Source organism: Nannobrachium achirus (genome assembly GCF_963921795.1).
Source record: "Nannobrachium achirus genome assembly, chromosome: 23".
Taxonomy (NCBI): Eukaryota; Metazoa; Chordata; class Actinopteri; order Myctophiformes; family Myctophidae; genus Nannobrachium; species Nannobrachium achirus.
In genome coordinates, this window is record NC_137830.1 from 17,819,108 (window position 1) to 17,835,206 (window position 16,099).

Genomic DNA, 16,099 nt, shown 5'->3' on the forward strand with positions numbered 1-16,099 from the left:
TCAGAGCTAAAGAAGCATGATGTTACAATCTTTGTCACCTCTGTCACTCCTCCTCAGATCCTCTCTCCAGGAGACACGTGGAGCAGACACAGCGATTGGTTTGAAGATGAAACAGACAGGGACACCATCAGGGCAGAACAGGGATGCTGGGATTCAAGTGCTCCCGCCACCTCACCCCAAAACAACCCCAGAGTCTCTTTAAGTGTTGTTAAATTAAATGCAGAGGAAAAGGCCTATATTTCCAATCCCACAATGCACAGGGCCAACAGCAGCAGAGAAGCCATACCAAGAGAAGGGGTGGTCATGGATGCTTTACCTGAGGAGGAAGAGGAACACACAGAGAAATCAGTCATTGTTCAAACAGCCCAATCACGTTACGCTGCCTCTATTACTCCCTGTGGAATTAACTCCCTGTCGCACTTAGAACTACAGACTCACTCCCTAGTTTCTGCCGTGGACTGAAGACTCACCTCTTCAGACTCCACCTAAACCCATAGCACTACGGTAACACTCCCCTTCCCTCAATGACCATACATGAAAGCTAGATATAATTTTTACTGCTTAGGTGCGTGGTCTACCTATGTTATTGTTTTTCTAGATTGATATTCCAATGCATTTGTTGTATTGTTGTTGATGTACTGACATAATATTTTGCTTATTATATTGATGTATTACCTGCTTATTGCATATCGCTTTGGATTAAAAGCGTCTGCTAAATGCCTAAATTGTAAATTGTAATTAAATTATGTACTCAAAGACATTCCACATTTGAAGGTTTTCGTTACAAAATAGAGTGAATAGGGGAAGGGGATACACGTCAATTGAACGTAAGATAAGTGGTTGTTGCAATTAGCTGCACTACAATTCATTATTATGTTTGTTGCGCTATGACGAAGAAGAAGAAAAAACAAAATTTAACAATGTTTATGTTCTTAATGCAATTCGAATCGTGAAAGCTGTGTTGTTTGACCCGGCGAAGCAATGGCGGATTCGGCCAAGCTCCGAAATAGCCGATTATACCGTTTATACTCTACGCCAGGGGTCTTCAACGTTTTCAGGCCAAAGACCCTTTAGTCAGGGGGAGATGAAGCAGGGACCCCCCACAACCCATAGATACTGTATAGTTTCGTCATTTGACTGCACAATCATCAGTGTATTTTGGATTCATGTCAATTTGTGTTTTCAGATATTTAACCACTTGAACCGTCAATACTTAATAAACTTGACCTTTCACTCTGTACTTAGTCTGCTCTTTTTCCTCTACACCAAACCTCTTTGCCGAAAATACGCTGCGAGGCGTTGTGAGCTTCTGCTATTTTCGGCTAAAGTTCTCAGAATATGAACGCTAGGGTTCAAGTGGTTAATATAAAAAAGGAGAAAAAAAGGCTTCTATCACACAAAGATTTGGAGGACCCCCTGTAGTAACTCTGAGGACCCCCTAGGGGTCCCCGGAGCCCCTGTTGAAGACTCTTGCTCTACGCTACGCAATATTTCTTTAAATCAATTATTATTGTATCAAACTTTCTCACCTAAAAGCTTAATGGTCCTGACGGGGCCGTCTCCCCCCTCATAGCGGCCGCGCACCATCATCTCCCAGTCCCCCAGCTGAGGCATGGGGAAGTCCATGAAGTGCCAGCCCGTGATGTAGACCTTGCCATAGTAGTATCCCGTCTTCCTAAACATCACCTGGAACACAGGGGAAATACATTCAATGATTTAAAATCGATATAGTAACTATTTGGCAAAGAAATTAAATCTGTGTGAAACGTGTCAAGTGCATGTTTTTAAAGGAAAAAAATCTATTATTATGGATATAAATAATTAAACCCTGTGATATGGACAAACCCGCACCTTGACATGAACACAGAGATTACACACATTTATCGATAGAACAATACAAAGCCAAAACAGTACGATATATGCTTTTGCATATCGATATAGTAGATCATCGCAAATTAAAATCGATGTTTCGATTCAGTTACAATACACCCCTAATGGACCTTATTTCATACTTTGTGATACAGCAGTACTCAACCTGGTCAAGGATCCACAGGTTTGATAAGCAGTAGGCTCACAGAGCCCCATTTGATACCACATTTGATACGATTTTATCACTTCAATGAGATTCCAAAACTTAGGAAAGCCTTGACTAGGTACAGACTCAGCGAACACAGCCTTGCAATGGAGAAAGGCCGCCACAGACAGACCCCGCTCCCAAGGGAAGACACAAAATGACGCACACCCAAAGTGAGTTTGAAAACATGACCAGCGACATTAAACTCCCATACCTACTGGGAGAAATACAACAATGTGCGAACACATCAGCAAGATTTGTGAACTGTTGTGATAAAAGAAGGCTAGAGCGGTGGTTCTCAACCATTTCAGGCCATGACCCCCAAGATTATCTACGAGCACTATGTCCTACAATTTTTGGCCACTGGGTGGTGCTGTTCACTAATATATGAGACACTCTCTGAGCTGCCTGTAGCTGCAGTGAACTGCTGAACAGGCATTAGATCATGAATCATGGACACTCATGACTACTACTTGATTCCGGTCGGCAGATTCGTCGCACTCTGTGGCAAATTCACACGAAAGTTCGGTGAATAACATTAGATTCTATGAGGACCGGCTAGATCAGCTCATGAACAAAAACTATTCATGAATGACTGAGACCTTTGTCATATAATCGGCTCAGGAATATAAAAGAAGACATATCACAGGTATTTCTACAATCACTTGCTTTTCGATGTGCACAGCACATCATTTCATTGAGTGATCAGGTATTGTTTCTGTCTCGGAACTGCCATGGACATCCTCTACGACCTTTTTATTTGTTTTATTTATTTGTTCAATGCTAAAAATACAATTAAATTGTCTATAAAGCTAAGCTCTGCATGCTTACCTTGTAGTACAGTGGGAAGGAGATGTTACCAAACCAGTCGTAGTGCAGGTGGTCCCACCACACGTACAACCACATTCCTGTCCAGCTGATCCACCTCCACACCCTGGGAGCTTCGGGTGGTGCTGCAACAAAAACAACAACAACTTGGATGGATCACGGCTCCAACAGACATAGTGGATTATGATCACAGATCCATTCACAGTTGTTCCTGGCAAGCTTTTTTCCCCATGAAAAGCTTTTGGGGATGCTCTCATTTGTATTCGTAAATGGTGAAAGATGCATTTATATAGCGCCTTTATCCAAGGAGCTTTACATAGATTGTGCATTACATTCACTCATTCACACATTCATACACCGATGGCAGAGGAAACCATGCAAGGCCACCAACCTGCTCATCAGGAGCAAATAGGGGTTCAGAGTCTTGCTCAACCCCTCGACAACTCTGGGGGAGCCCGGGATCGAACTGGGAACCCTTCGGGAACCCTCCGTGTTCTAAAGCTGCGTTGAAACCTGAAGCCATTTCTTCTATTCTAGTCGCTTCTATCGCCTCACTTTGGTCGCGCAGGTCTGCGTTGGTAAAAAAAATCATGTCCCGTTGGAATCAAGGCGAAACACCCAGAAAAAAGGGAGTCCCAAAACCAAAAACCAAGAACATTTCCGTGTCTCCGGCCAACATCAACGTTGTTTGGCTGTCAGGACGCGATGGGTGGAGTGGGGGTGAAGCGAAAGTCGCTTCACTTGGATTTTTCCTAGCAGGGCGAAGATCGAGGCAACCGCTTGCGCCGCCCAGTTCGGATCGTTCGCGCCATGCCCGTTCACGCAGCGCCCGGTCACACGTGGTCTCGTCTTTGCATTCACTTTGTATGTAATCGCGCCGCTCGAAACATCCAGGTTTGAACGCAGCATAAGACGGTTTCTCTACCCCCTGAGCCACTGCCGCCCCCCTGCTATTCGCATGTAACAACGTTTTCCCGTTAAATCAGTGGTGATTTGAGTGGTCTTACGTGGTCTCCTGGTGAACATCTCACAGTGTTCACTGGGGGGTCCGAAGCCCGCTCCGTTGTAGGCTCGCACCTCGATAAGGTAGTGGGCGTCCGAACGCATGAACTCCAGTCTGGTCTGGTTGGCCGTGGCCGGGACGAAGATGCGGTTGGCGCCGGGCTCCGTGTCATCATACTTGACCCAGTATTTGACCTGGAACGCATTTGGGTCACATTAGATTTTAACCGCTTTAACCCTTATTTTATGCTTTAGCTCAGGGGTCTTCAACGTTTTCAGGCCAAGGACCCGTTAGCTGAGAGAGAGTTGAAGCAGGGACCCCCACAACCTGTTCATATAGATTCCATATAGTTTAATTGTTTGACAGCACGATCATCAGTGTATTTTGGATTCATGTCAATTTGTGTTTTCAGACATTTAACCACTTGAACCGTCAATAGGGATGCCCCGATCAGGGTTTTTTTGCTCCCGATCCGATACCGATCAAATATTATTGCTTCCGATTCGATCCCGATCTTTCCCGATCCGATCTTTTGGCAAGGCATTAAGAAAAAAAAATCTATTCATTCTATCACTTAGTGCTGTTAGTGCAGCACTGAATCAACAAATTAAAAACAAAGCTTATGAGTAGTGTATAGTGATATAGGCCTACTAGTGCAGTGTTTCTCAATCATTGTGCAGCGGACCTTTGGTGTGGCCTTTGAAATTTGGCAGTGAAGTCACGATTTAAGGACTTTTAAAACCTGTTTAATATCTCAAAAAATAAAATAAAATAGACCATTACAGCATCAAAATAATCAACAAACTATATAAAAACTGGTAAAACATTGGCCATTTTTAAAGTTGAAACAAAATAAGTTAAGAACCAATTAACCAGTCTGCTTGAAAAGTATATGCATCTGTAGCAGCTATAGTTGACAGTGCAGAGAGACATAATTGCCTTCCATCCATTAGGGGCCAATTACTACTTATTGGCATCAGCTGCCAGCTGGACACAGAGTCTGACACAATCACCTTCCCTCTGCAGTGCTCTGTCTGTCTCATCCAAAAGCCCTTGAATATGATTGAAAATGATTAAGGATTACTGTGAGTATGGTAAGCTTACATTTCATATCGCATTCGCCTTACCTGTAACTTTCAGTACTCCCAGAAAAAAAATTTTTTGAAAAAAAAAAAAAAAAAAAAAAAATTTTTTTTTTCGATATTTTTTTCCCGATCTCCGATCTTATAAAAACGGCCATATCGGCGGCCGATCCGATCACGTGATCGGGATCGGGCAACACTAACCGTCAATGCTTAATAAACTTGACCTTTCACTGTGTACTTAGTCTGCTCTTTTCCCCCCTCTACACCAAACCTCTTTCTATCACTTAAAGATTTGGAGGACCCCCTAGGGGTCCCGGACCCCCTGTCGAAGACCCCCCTGCTTTAGCTACTCAAAAACAATTCCATAATGTCTTCTAAATCTTTTTTTTTTTTTTTACTCGCATTTCTATCATCAGTGCTTCTCAAACGTTTTCATGAAACAAACCCCACAAAATGATAGGTATTTGGCCTAGATCTGCTATTTTTCAATAGCAAAAGTATAAAATTATTCCAGGTCTCAATGGGTTAACCCAGTATTTGACCTGCTTTGAAAAGAGATCATGTCAGATGTTGGTCCAGTGACACTTAATTGGATCAAACGGTTGTTGCTGAGAATGTGTAATATATTTTCAGGGATGAGTACTGAATCAAAAATACTGACATGTAATTTCGTTCAAATTTTCTGGAGATTAGGAAAACTATACATTTTTGTAAACTTCAGAGTATAACAAATCAGAAAATCCATGATTCCATTTGCAAAATCCCTATAAACAGCCCACAAAACTGACTGATGAGTCATCACTTTTCACAGTTTTGTGGGGGCCGTTTTTAGCCCAAGGAATGTTTTTCATGCAGGTTATTTTTTTCCTTTTTTAGTATAGTGTATAGTAAGTGAATGGGACCCAAACTTTCAGCAGCAGTCAAAAATTCCCCTAGGGATTTTGAAAATGGAATCATGGATTTTCAGATTTGTTATACTTTTTTTACAAAAATTTACAAAAATGTATAGTTTTTCTAATCTCCAGAAAATGTGAAAGAACCTTCATTTTTGGACATATGGAACTGGACTGACTGAGCAAAAGAAAAAAAATAGCATGAGTCAGGCGAGAGTTATTAGACAGAGTCCATACCTGATAGCCTTCAATGTATTGTTGTAGGCCTGTACCAGTGTCTACCACTGGCAACCACCACACCAGAGCTTCATGGGAGGACACTGGCCTGGCATAGACATCCGTAGGAGACTCAGTAGGCACTAGAGGGGGAAGGGAGAGAGAGAGAGAGAGAGAGAGAGAGAGAGAGAGAGAGAGAGAGAGAAATTAAATCTTAATACGTAGCTAGAATAGAACACTTTGACACTGAACAAACGCAATGTTTAACACAATGTTTTATCACACCATGCTTTGTGGACACTGTACTACTGACTTGACGGTACAGTTAAGTATACACTGTACAGTTAAGTATACACTGTACAGTTAAGTAAGCACACTGCAGGCGCGTGCTCAAAGCACGAGACAGCGGCCACAGCGCAGTGCATTGTGTGGCAGTAGTGACCATCGACTGTACCTTACAAATCCGGATGCATTGTGGGATATATTTCAGTCCACTATATTAGGCTACAATAATGCTCACAATACATTCAGACGCTCCTTCAAAATGGCAGAACCCCCCAAGTACACTAAAACAGGGAATAGGGTGGATTTCGGACACAGCCAATGTGTCCTCACCTTCTCGTGGGTAGTAGATGACCTTGGTGAGGCTGTACGGGCCGTCTCCCTTTATGTTGAATCCCTTGACCTTCACCTGGAACTCGCGCACCTGGAAGTCCTGCTCTGTGATGCGGAACTCCTTATCGCTGACCACGAAGCGCCGGGACTCGGGGTCCGAGATGGTCTTGTACCACCAGTCGTAGGCGTCGTGGGGCTTGAAGGCCACGATGTAGCCGAACTTCTTGCCGGAGAAGTCCCATGGCTGCATTGGCTATAGGGTGTAGAAGATTATATTACTATCATGATTGATTAAGTGTGACATCATGTATTCATTGATTATATTAATATCTAGTTCTTGATACATCATGATACGGGATAGCTTGTAAGAGTCTATGCCTTAACTTCTTTGCCTTTTTTTTTTACTATATAGACATATTTTTTTTTTACATTTCAAATAGCTGATCTGCAAGCTCACAACGTGCAAAGGCAAAGAAGTTAAGGCATAAGGCATAAGACCTGGATCATAATAGAGCCCTAGATGTCTCACTAGGCCTGAGAAGCTATTGTTTTGGTAAAGTTTATCTTGTTATGGTTCAGCTTGTACTTTGAGTACAGTATAACTGTGATCCCTGAGTAGTGCCTCTTGGCAGAACTACTTTATCACTGACCAGACTGTTTAACTGTACTTCTGTCCATGATATCATGTTACATAAATTCTAACCACCACCACCTAATATATTGTCTTGTCTCCTCATTTTCTCATTGATTATTGATTGATCTGAATTCCTCCACAAGCGGTTGGGAGGAGGACACGCGGGATGAGAGTACAACAACGATCATGTTTTATGAGTTTGTACACCTTTACTTCAATGTGCCTTCTATATTTGCATGCTTGCAACTTGAGAGAATGAAGACCATGCCATTAACAAATGACCATTGGAAACGGCTGAGCAGAGTTCTGAGGGATTGTGGATATTGAAATGCATGTCTTTATTATGTTGCTTATAATGGCAGATTTCAAACTTTCTGTTATCAAGACAAAGGTTTGCCAATTTCTCTGCTTCATCTACACAACAGAAACTATTACGGCACTCTAACTAGGCTATATTTTTCATTCCTGGTCATTTAGCCAGGGCCTAGAATTGAACCTGTGAGCTTCTGTTCCCCAGGTGTCTCCCTCTAACCATTCAGCTACAACAGTCCTGTTTAAGCTTGCTGAACAGTATAACGTTAAGCATTTTGTGGGTTTGATCCTCACTTCCTTTCTATGCAACTAGAAAATCTACAAAGGTTTTCTTGAAATGTTATTGGTACAACTGTTCCTAAATTAAAACATCTATAGATTTCCATCATTTATAAACATTTCAAAAATAGCTCAATAGTCCACCTAAAACTCACAACACGTCACATTGCGTTGTGAGCTAATAGATTGGCAATATTTGCTATTAGCTGTAAAACGAAGTATGGCTTAAGTGGTTAATCACTGGTCCGACAACACCATCTCCTCATCTCCCAATGAAATGACCTTGAACTAATCAGCTCACAAGATAAAGAAGGATATAACATGGTTTGTATAAATATCAACATTATGCGCATTGAACATTGAAGCACTTACTGTCCAAGTAATGACGATCTCACCATCTCTACCTCCATATCCTGCTACGTTAGTAGGAGCCACCGTTGGAGCTGTCAAATACACTTTATGTTAGTTACATAATTCATATTTTCTAAACTCAATTGCTTATACACTACAGGGCACCTCTACTTTCTAAAGCACGCGCACGCACACACGCACACGCAAAACACACAGTCTCTATCTCTCTCCCTGCATTCCTACCGGCATCCCAGGTTTTGATCTTGAGGGAAGGGATGCTGGCCTCTCCGGGGCCGTACTGGTTGTGGGCGATGACCCTGAAGTTGTACTCCATCCACGGGTACAGCTCCACCACATCCGCCTGCTCCGCCGTGCCGTCCAGAAAGGCGGGGGCTGGAGGACACAGGAAAGCTGTCCGTTATTTTCTTATCAACATTTTTGATTCATAGAATAATCAAGAAGCGTGTTTTATTCAAATTAAAAAAACAAATGGATATTTTCATACAAAAAGCAATGAGCTATTGTGGTGTTGACGCCAACTCACAGGTGGCAGAGTCCCTCCAGTCGTCCTCGTTCAGGGCCCAGAAGAACCTGGTCTGGATGGTGTAGTAGAGGATGGGGCTGTTGTGGTCCGCTCCTGCACTCCACAACAGCTTCACCCACTTGTCCCCGATGTCCTCGATCCGAAGGACGCCGGGAGGCCCGGGAACACCTGGGAGTGAAAGCCACGCGTGAGTGGGGTGTGAAAGATACTGTGCATGGATTGAAATATGGAAAAGAGTTGAGTATAACCAGAAATGATCATGGGAGCAGGCATGTGCACACATAGACATCAAAGGGGGCTTGAGCCCCTGCCCTTTTATCTGTCTGTAAAAAGTGCCCTCTCCAGACCATGAATGCAGTTTTCACTATGGTGAAAGTAATACTTCACAGGAGCAGAGTCATGCATACAAAATACAAATATATAGCCTATGCAATATAAAGTGCAATAAATAGTTTGCATCTCGAAGATTGTCTTACTGAACTGCTATAACATCAATCGTTTATCATGATGGCTACCCCAGCATTTCAATTTACTGAATAACTGATAACTTTGCTGTCCATTTCTTTCTGTGACCCCCCTTGAGGAAAGCTTTCATTCTGGCACTGACCTACGACCTTGAGGTCAGTGTCGGCGGTGGCGTTGTCCACCACTGTCTGGGCAGTGCAGGTGTAGCGACCCTCATGCCACACCTGGACGTTGTTGATCTTCAGGTCACCACTGCCCTCTCCATCCTGAGAGAGAGAAAGAAAGTGAAGGGAAACTTTGTTGTCTCACCAAATTCTGGGCCCTGGGTACAAGGATTCACTGCGGGCCCCGCATGAATGTTCTTCATTGGGGAGGAGGTTTAACCCATTTAGACTGGGAACACATTATTACGCATTAGTTTGTGCTTTAACTATTGGAAAAATAGCAGATATACAAGCTCAAAGCGCGGCTGCGAGCTTGTAGATCTGTTATTTCTGAAAAATCGTGAACATTTGTGCAAGTCTTTGAATATTTCAAATCCTTCTGAAAAACCTATGTTGCAATGTCAGTGGTGCTCAAACTTTTTCCTGTGAAGGACCTCCAAAATGATATGTATTTGGCCAAGGACCCCCATCTCAAAATATTTAGTTCCAGGAACCCCCAAGAAGCAGGATTTTAGTTACAAATGTTCGCTTAAAAAATACATAGGCTATATTCAAAGATTTGCATACATTTTCACGACTTTTCAAAAATAGCAGATCTACAAGCTCGCAGCACGGCACTCAGTGCCGCGCTGTGAGCTTGTATATCTGCTATTTTTCAATAGCTAAAGTATAAAATAATTAAGGCCCCTCCACCTTGGGCGCTAGTAACTCAGTCCCACTTTTACCCCCCTTGTGACGCCCCTGAGTATTTGTTTTATCAATAAATACTGTATGGAACTTGTGTCTCTGTTTCACTGTTGCCATGCTTACACCATGTCGGGATTACAACCTTGGCTCTGTGGAATTCTGTGCAAAGCACCCACAAGGCCATGCCACCGTCTGGTGGAAACGAGGACTCTCTGCCTTATCAACTGTGGTCCCAAAACAACAGTCTAACTGCCTTTGTGGAAATCTACTAGGACGACCCCCACGTGTTTTTGATGGATTTGGCAACCTTGTCATATTAGCAGGAATCTATGAACTCCCACGCCTAACTGTCATATACTGTATTCTCTTATATAAGAATGTCTGACCACCATCTTGTCAGAGAGAGCATGAACCTTTGAACCATTGTTTCTGTATTGCTGAACCTGTCTGATTCCGCTCTCAGCACAGTAAAATATAAATATACATTTTGATTCATTCTCCTGTCATAAATGGTAAATTTATATAGCGCTTTTATCCAAGGCGCTTTACATAGATTGTGCATTACATTCACCCATTCACATACACATTCATACACATATATTTCTTTGTGAAGTCTTTTTGTATCAGTCTCATTGTTCACAGAATGTATTTAGAAAGAAAGAAAGAAAGAAAGAAAGAAAGAGAGAGAGAGAGAGAGAGAGAGAGAGAGAGAGAGAGAGAGAGAGAGAGAGTGAGTGAGTGAGTGAGTGAGTGAGTGAGTGAGTGAGTGAGTGAGTGAGTGAGAGAGAGAGAGAGAGAGGGGAGAGGGATGGAATGAGAAAGAGAAAGAGACAGACAGAGAGGAGTGGAGGATGTGAATGAACAGTTGTGGAAAAAGTACAAACTTTCTTTACTTAGGCCTATGTAAAAGTATCAATGCTGCAATGTGGAAATACTCTGCCACAATTTTAATTTTGGAATTAAAATGTACTTGAGTAAAAGTACAAAAGTATTGGTATCAAATTGTACTTAAAGTACCAATAGTAAAAAGTCTTCCAATGAGTAAAAAAACAAACAAAAAAAACACACATGGCAGGTATGTACCTATATATGTCCGAAATAAATGTATATAGGACTGAAGTTATTTGTAATTATAATCAACATCTACAAAGTAACTAGTAACTCAAATTAGCCAGTCTTTTTAACGGCTCTTTGAAAGGAACGGATCCCTGAGATCCAGCTCACTTCAAAGAGCCATGAATCCCATCTCTAAGGAGGAGTTTCTCAGTGACTTCTAGTGAAATGAAGGTTAAACAGTGAAACCAGTTTGGAGGCAGCAGCACAGACACAAGCAGCTCAAAACAACATTGGTGAGACAAAGGTGAGTAGCTACACAGCAGATAAGGACGTAATGCTTATTCAGTAACTGAGACTTAAGTTGTATCTGTATCCAGACATGGTCTTATAACTCTGTTTTCATATTCCTTGAAATTCCATCGTTTAACGTTTCAGTTTGTATGGTTTCCAGGAAGGGGTGCATCTCTCCACTCCGACATGTCTCCTTTCCGACATATCTCCATTCCGACACTAACCCTATCTCTACCCCTACCCTAAACCTTAGGCCCATGGGGAGTGTCGCCACTCCGACAATAAGAAGTCCATTTCGGAGTGGCGACATGTCGGAATGGAGAGAGCCTCCCTCCAGGAAGTACAGTAGCCTGTAGTACATTAATATTGTTATCAACATTATTGTGCTCTATTCACCGATCACATTCAAAACTATTGAGCTGTGAGAAGTGCCGAAGAAGATATCATATTATTATGTTATCATGATTGATTATGTGTGATGTTATTAGAGTAGATTATGTGTTCAATTGCATTAATATCTAGTACTTACGATACATCATGTTACTGGATAGCCTATTAGCCTGTAAGAGTGATGTCTCATTAGGTCTGAGTAGCTATTGTTTTGGTAAAGCCTATCTTGTTATGGTACAGCCCGTCCCAGAGGCCTTGAAGCAACGACTGTATACCAGTAACTATGTGTCTGACTTGTGCCTCCTCGCAGAACTACCTTACCACTGACTTGAGTGTTAAACATACTTCTGTCCATGATATCATGTTACATAAATCTTAGTCTCGCATGGCCAGACTGTTGATTTGCAAATGCTCCCATCATACAGTCTGGAATAACGTAAGAAGAATGATGAGTACCTGGTTAAAGCGGAAGTGAAGCCTCCTCCTCACTTCCGTTTCCGTCTCACATCGTGCACATTTATCATTATTTAAATAAAAATCATCTAAGCATATTTAGCTCGCTGCTTATCAGAAATGACATTTTAAAATATATTTTCTTGAATGGAAACGCCAGCTTCCATTACTCGCCGTTCAGGAGCTGTAGTTCCAGACTCTATATAGCATTCGGAGATTGTGGAATAGTTGTCTGGCTACGCGAGACTACATAAATCTTGACCACCACCACCACCACCTAATTAATATATTGTCTTGTCTCCTCATTGCCTCGTTGTCTCCACCAGCCGAAGGCTGAGGGAGAGTATGTTTTCCCCTCCGTCCGTCCGTCCGTCCGTGCGTCCGTCCGTCCGTGCGTGCGTGCGCCTGTGCGTCCTCGCAGTTTGTGAGCAGCTAATCTCAGTCACCGTTGGCCCGATCGCTGCCAAACTGAGCACACACACTCCCTGGATGCCAATCTAGAACCTCTGCCCCACATTTTTCAAATCAGCCTCATGGTGGCGCTATAACAGGCCGATTTGTGTGGCCTGGTTGTTACCAGCTAATCTCCAGCGTCGTTGGCCCGATCGCTGCCAAACTGAGCACACACACTCCCTGGATGCTAATTCAGAACCTCTGCCCCACATTTTTTAAATCAGCCTCATGGTGGCGCTATAACAGGCTGATTTGTGTGGCCTGGTGGAGACCTGTGCTCGGAAGAGCACTGCTTCTAGTTGATTATTGATTGATCTGAATTCCTCCACAGAAGTAATTTGAGTTTTTCTTTCTTTCAGTGTGTGCAGACATGGCCTCCGCCAGTGTTCTCCTGTCTGAAGAGCAGTTCCTGTGTTCCATCTGTCTGGATGTCTTCACCGACCCGGTCAGCACTCCATGTGGACACAACTACTGCAAAGCCTGCATCACACATTACTGGGACACCAGCGACGTGTGTCAGTGTCCACTGTGTCAAACGGTCTTCCGCAAGAGACCAGGCGTCCTCGTAAATACGTTCATCTCTGAGATGGCCGATCGGTTCAGGGAATCCAAGCGGCTGAACGAAACCTCCAGCACAAAACGGGAGCCGGCTGAGTCAGATGAACCGGGTGAACGCGATGAAGTGGCGTGTGATGTCTGTACCGAGACCAAGCTCAAGGCCTTGAAGTCCTGCCTTGTGTGTCAGATCTCCTACTGCGAGACTCACCTGGAGCCTCATCAGAGAATCGCGGCTTTAAAACGACACAAACTAATCAACCCCGTGAGGAACCTGGAAGGTGTTATTTGTAAGAAACACGACAGACCTCTGGAGCTGTTCTGCAAGACTGACAACGCGTGCGTTTGTCAGACGTGCACGGCAGACCACAAGTCACATCAAATTGTATCTCTGGAAGAGGCGTGTGAAGGAAGGAAGGCCGAGCTGGGAAAGACAGAGGCTGAAGTTCAGCAGATGATCCAGGAGAGACAAGCGAAGATTCAGGAGGTCACACGCACAGTCGAACTCGGCAAGAGAGATGCAGACAGAGAGATATCAGACAGCGCGCAGGTCTTCACTGCTCTGATCAGCTGTATTGAGAGAAGCCAGGCTGAGCTCATTGGTGTGATTGAAGAGAAGCAGAAAGCAACAGAGAGAGAGGCTGATGGCTTCATAATGAATCTGCAACAAGAAATTACTGCGTTAAAGAAGAGAAGCTCTGAGCTGAAGCAGCTCTCCGACACTGAAGACCACCTCCACCTCCTCCAGAACTTCCCATCCATCAACACCCCTCCACCCACCAAGGACTGGACCAAGGTCAATGTCCATCAGTATTCACATGTGGGGACTGTGAGGACCGCTCTGAAGACACTCGGTCAAGAGATGGAGAAGAATCTACGTGATAATGAGCTGAGGAAGGTCCAGCAATATGCAGTGGATGTGACTCTGGACCCCGATACGGCACACCACAAACTCAACCTGTCTGAGGATGGAAAACGAGTGAATCATGGAAACACAAGGAAGAATCTCCAATACAACAAAGAGAGATTCTCTGAATGTACACGTGTCTTAGGAAAACAAGGCTTCTCCTCCAGAAGGTTTTATTATGAGGTTCAGGTTAAAGGGAAGTCTGATTGGTCTGTAGGAGTTGCCAGAGAGTCCATCGACAGGAAACGACCATTCTCACAGACCCCCAACAACGGTTACTGGTCTCTATGGTTGAGTGGAAACGAGTACAAAGCTCTTACTTACCCTTGTGTCCGCCTCCCTGTAAAACAGAAGGTCCAGACAGTGGGAGTGTTTGTGGATTATGAGGAGGGTCTGGTCTCCTTTTATGATGTGGAGGCCAGAGTTCATCTCTACTCTTTCACTGGCTGCACCTTCACTGACAAACTCTATCCAATCCTTAATCCATGTGACAACGATGGTGGTAAAAACTCCTCTCCTCTGATCCTCTCTCCTGTCAGCCACACAGATTAGACTAATTTACCCCTGAATCCGTTTTCAATGAAGACAACACTTTTGTATTTTGAATTTGAATGTTCATTTCAAACGGGCCATTTAACTGCTGTTCCTAACAGATGCATTCTATTGGAAAACAAGACATTAAAGGGCCATTTCACCTCTGGGACAACCCAATCTTATTTTATTGTTGTTTGGGACACGATCAACACAATCCTGAGTTATTTTTCGTGTTCAGTCTGTGTTTTTAGATATTTCAGTATTTCAGCATGACTAGTGATGCATTTTACATCATCAGTGATGCGTTTTGCTTCATATGATGCAAAACGCATCATTAGTACATGCTGAAATACTAAAATATCTATGAACACAAAAAATAACAGGATTGTGTTGATCGTGTCCCAAACAACAATAAAATAAGATTGCGTTGTCCCAGAGGTGAAATGGCCCTTTAATTTTACATTTGTGATGTATAACTACAGTCTAATTATGGTAAATCAGTTCTCCATTGAAACCGAAATGTATGTTTTATTAAAGGGACTACACCATGAATTTTCATTTTCCAATTTGTATGTATTTTCTTGGTGTCCCACCAGCAACTTCTATCCTCACAAAGTCCTATTTCTGACCATTGTGTCTTTCTCAGTTTATGGGCAGATCTATGTTAGCATGTCTCAGAACGGTCCTGATTGTGAAATGTCAGATTTGTGATGTCACAAGGCCTGAGAAGGAGGCAGGAGGAGCTGGGAGAGGGGTGGGGAGGGGTGGGCAGGCCTGAGAAGGAGGCAGGAGGAGCTGGGAGAGGGTTGGGGAGGGGTGGGCAGGCCTGCTGAGCAGGAGGTGGGGAGGAGTGTGGGGCCAAAACTGGCTCAATAGCGCAGTCCTCCCACTCAGGACAAGGTGGTACTGCAGCTGAAAATGCTCTGAAAGCCAGGCAGAAATGACAGGGGCTCTGTATTCAGGAGTGGTAATTTAGCCTCAAACCTTTTCAAAAACGTTTTTGGGACACAAACAGTGTTATATAAATTATTTTTAAATGCATGGTGTAGGACCTTTAACCACTGAAAGCCTACTTCAGCTATGCAAAAATAGAAGATCCACAAGCTCACAACATGGTGTATTGTGTAGTTGTGCCTTTTTTTTACATAAAAAAAATGTTGGGGTTAAAGTGGTTGAAATGTATTTCTTGTAAGACGGTTGAAATCTAGTCTAGTATGTATTTCTTGGTACAAGGACTTATTTGTATATTTTATTTTATTCAAGTCAACACTTTTGTTGTTTAATTTTGCAGGAATACATCTAACAGGAAT

At 43.1% G+C, this 16,099-nt stretch overlaps 2 protein-coding genes across 2 annotated transcripts in view; one reads left to right on the forward strand and one right to left on the reverse strand.

Annotated features, from left to right (window-relative positions):
- Nucleotides 1-207: 207 nt before the first annotated feature.
- Nucleotides 208-16,099, reverse strand: part of LOC308308778 (contactin-1-like) — a gene marked incomplete at its 5' end in the record, with an annotated part of 29,337 nt that continues 13,445 nt past the window's right edge. The window contains 10 exons of the mRNA XM_080754231.1: nucleotides 208-316; nucleotides 1,530-1,686; nucleotides 2,906-3,027; nucleotides 3,910-4,099; nucleotides 6,121-6,242; nucleotides 6,715-6,967; nucleotides 8,312-8,382; nucleotides 8,534-8,683; nucleotides 8,835-9,002; nucleotides 9,442-9,565. Coding sequence (XP_080610357.1) covers nucleotides 234-316; nucleotides 1,530-1,686; nucleotides 2,906-3,027; nucleotides 3,910-4,099; nucleotides 6,121-6,242; nucleotides 6,715-6,967; nucleotides 8,312-8,382; nucleotides 8,534-8,683; nucleotides 8,835-9,002; nucleotides 9,442-9,565 — 1,440 coding nt within the window. The 3' untranslated portion in view covers nucleotides 208-233. The remainder of the gene's footprint in view (nucleotides 317-1,529; nucleotides 1,687-2,905; nucleotides 3,028-3,909; nucleotides 4,100-6,120; nucleotides 6,243-6,714; nucleotides 6,968-8,311; nucleotides 8,383-8,533; nucleotides 8,684-8,834; nucleotides 9,003-9,441; nucleotides 9,566-16,099) is intronic.
- LOC308309152 (zinc finger protein RFP-like) lies at nucleotides 13,164-14,807 on the forward strand (the record flags this gene model as incomplete). The annotated part of the gene is made up of 1 exon (XM_080754628.1): nucleotides 13,164-14,807. One exon carries the CDS (start codon nucleotides 13,164-13,166, stop codon nucleotides 14,805-14,807), a length of 1,644 nt encoding a protein of 547 aa, XP_080610754.1.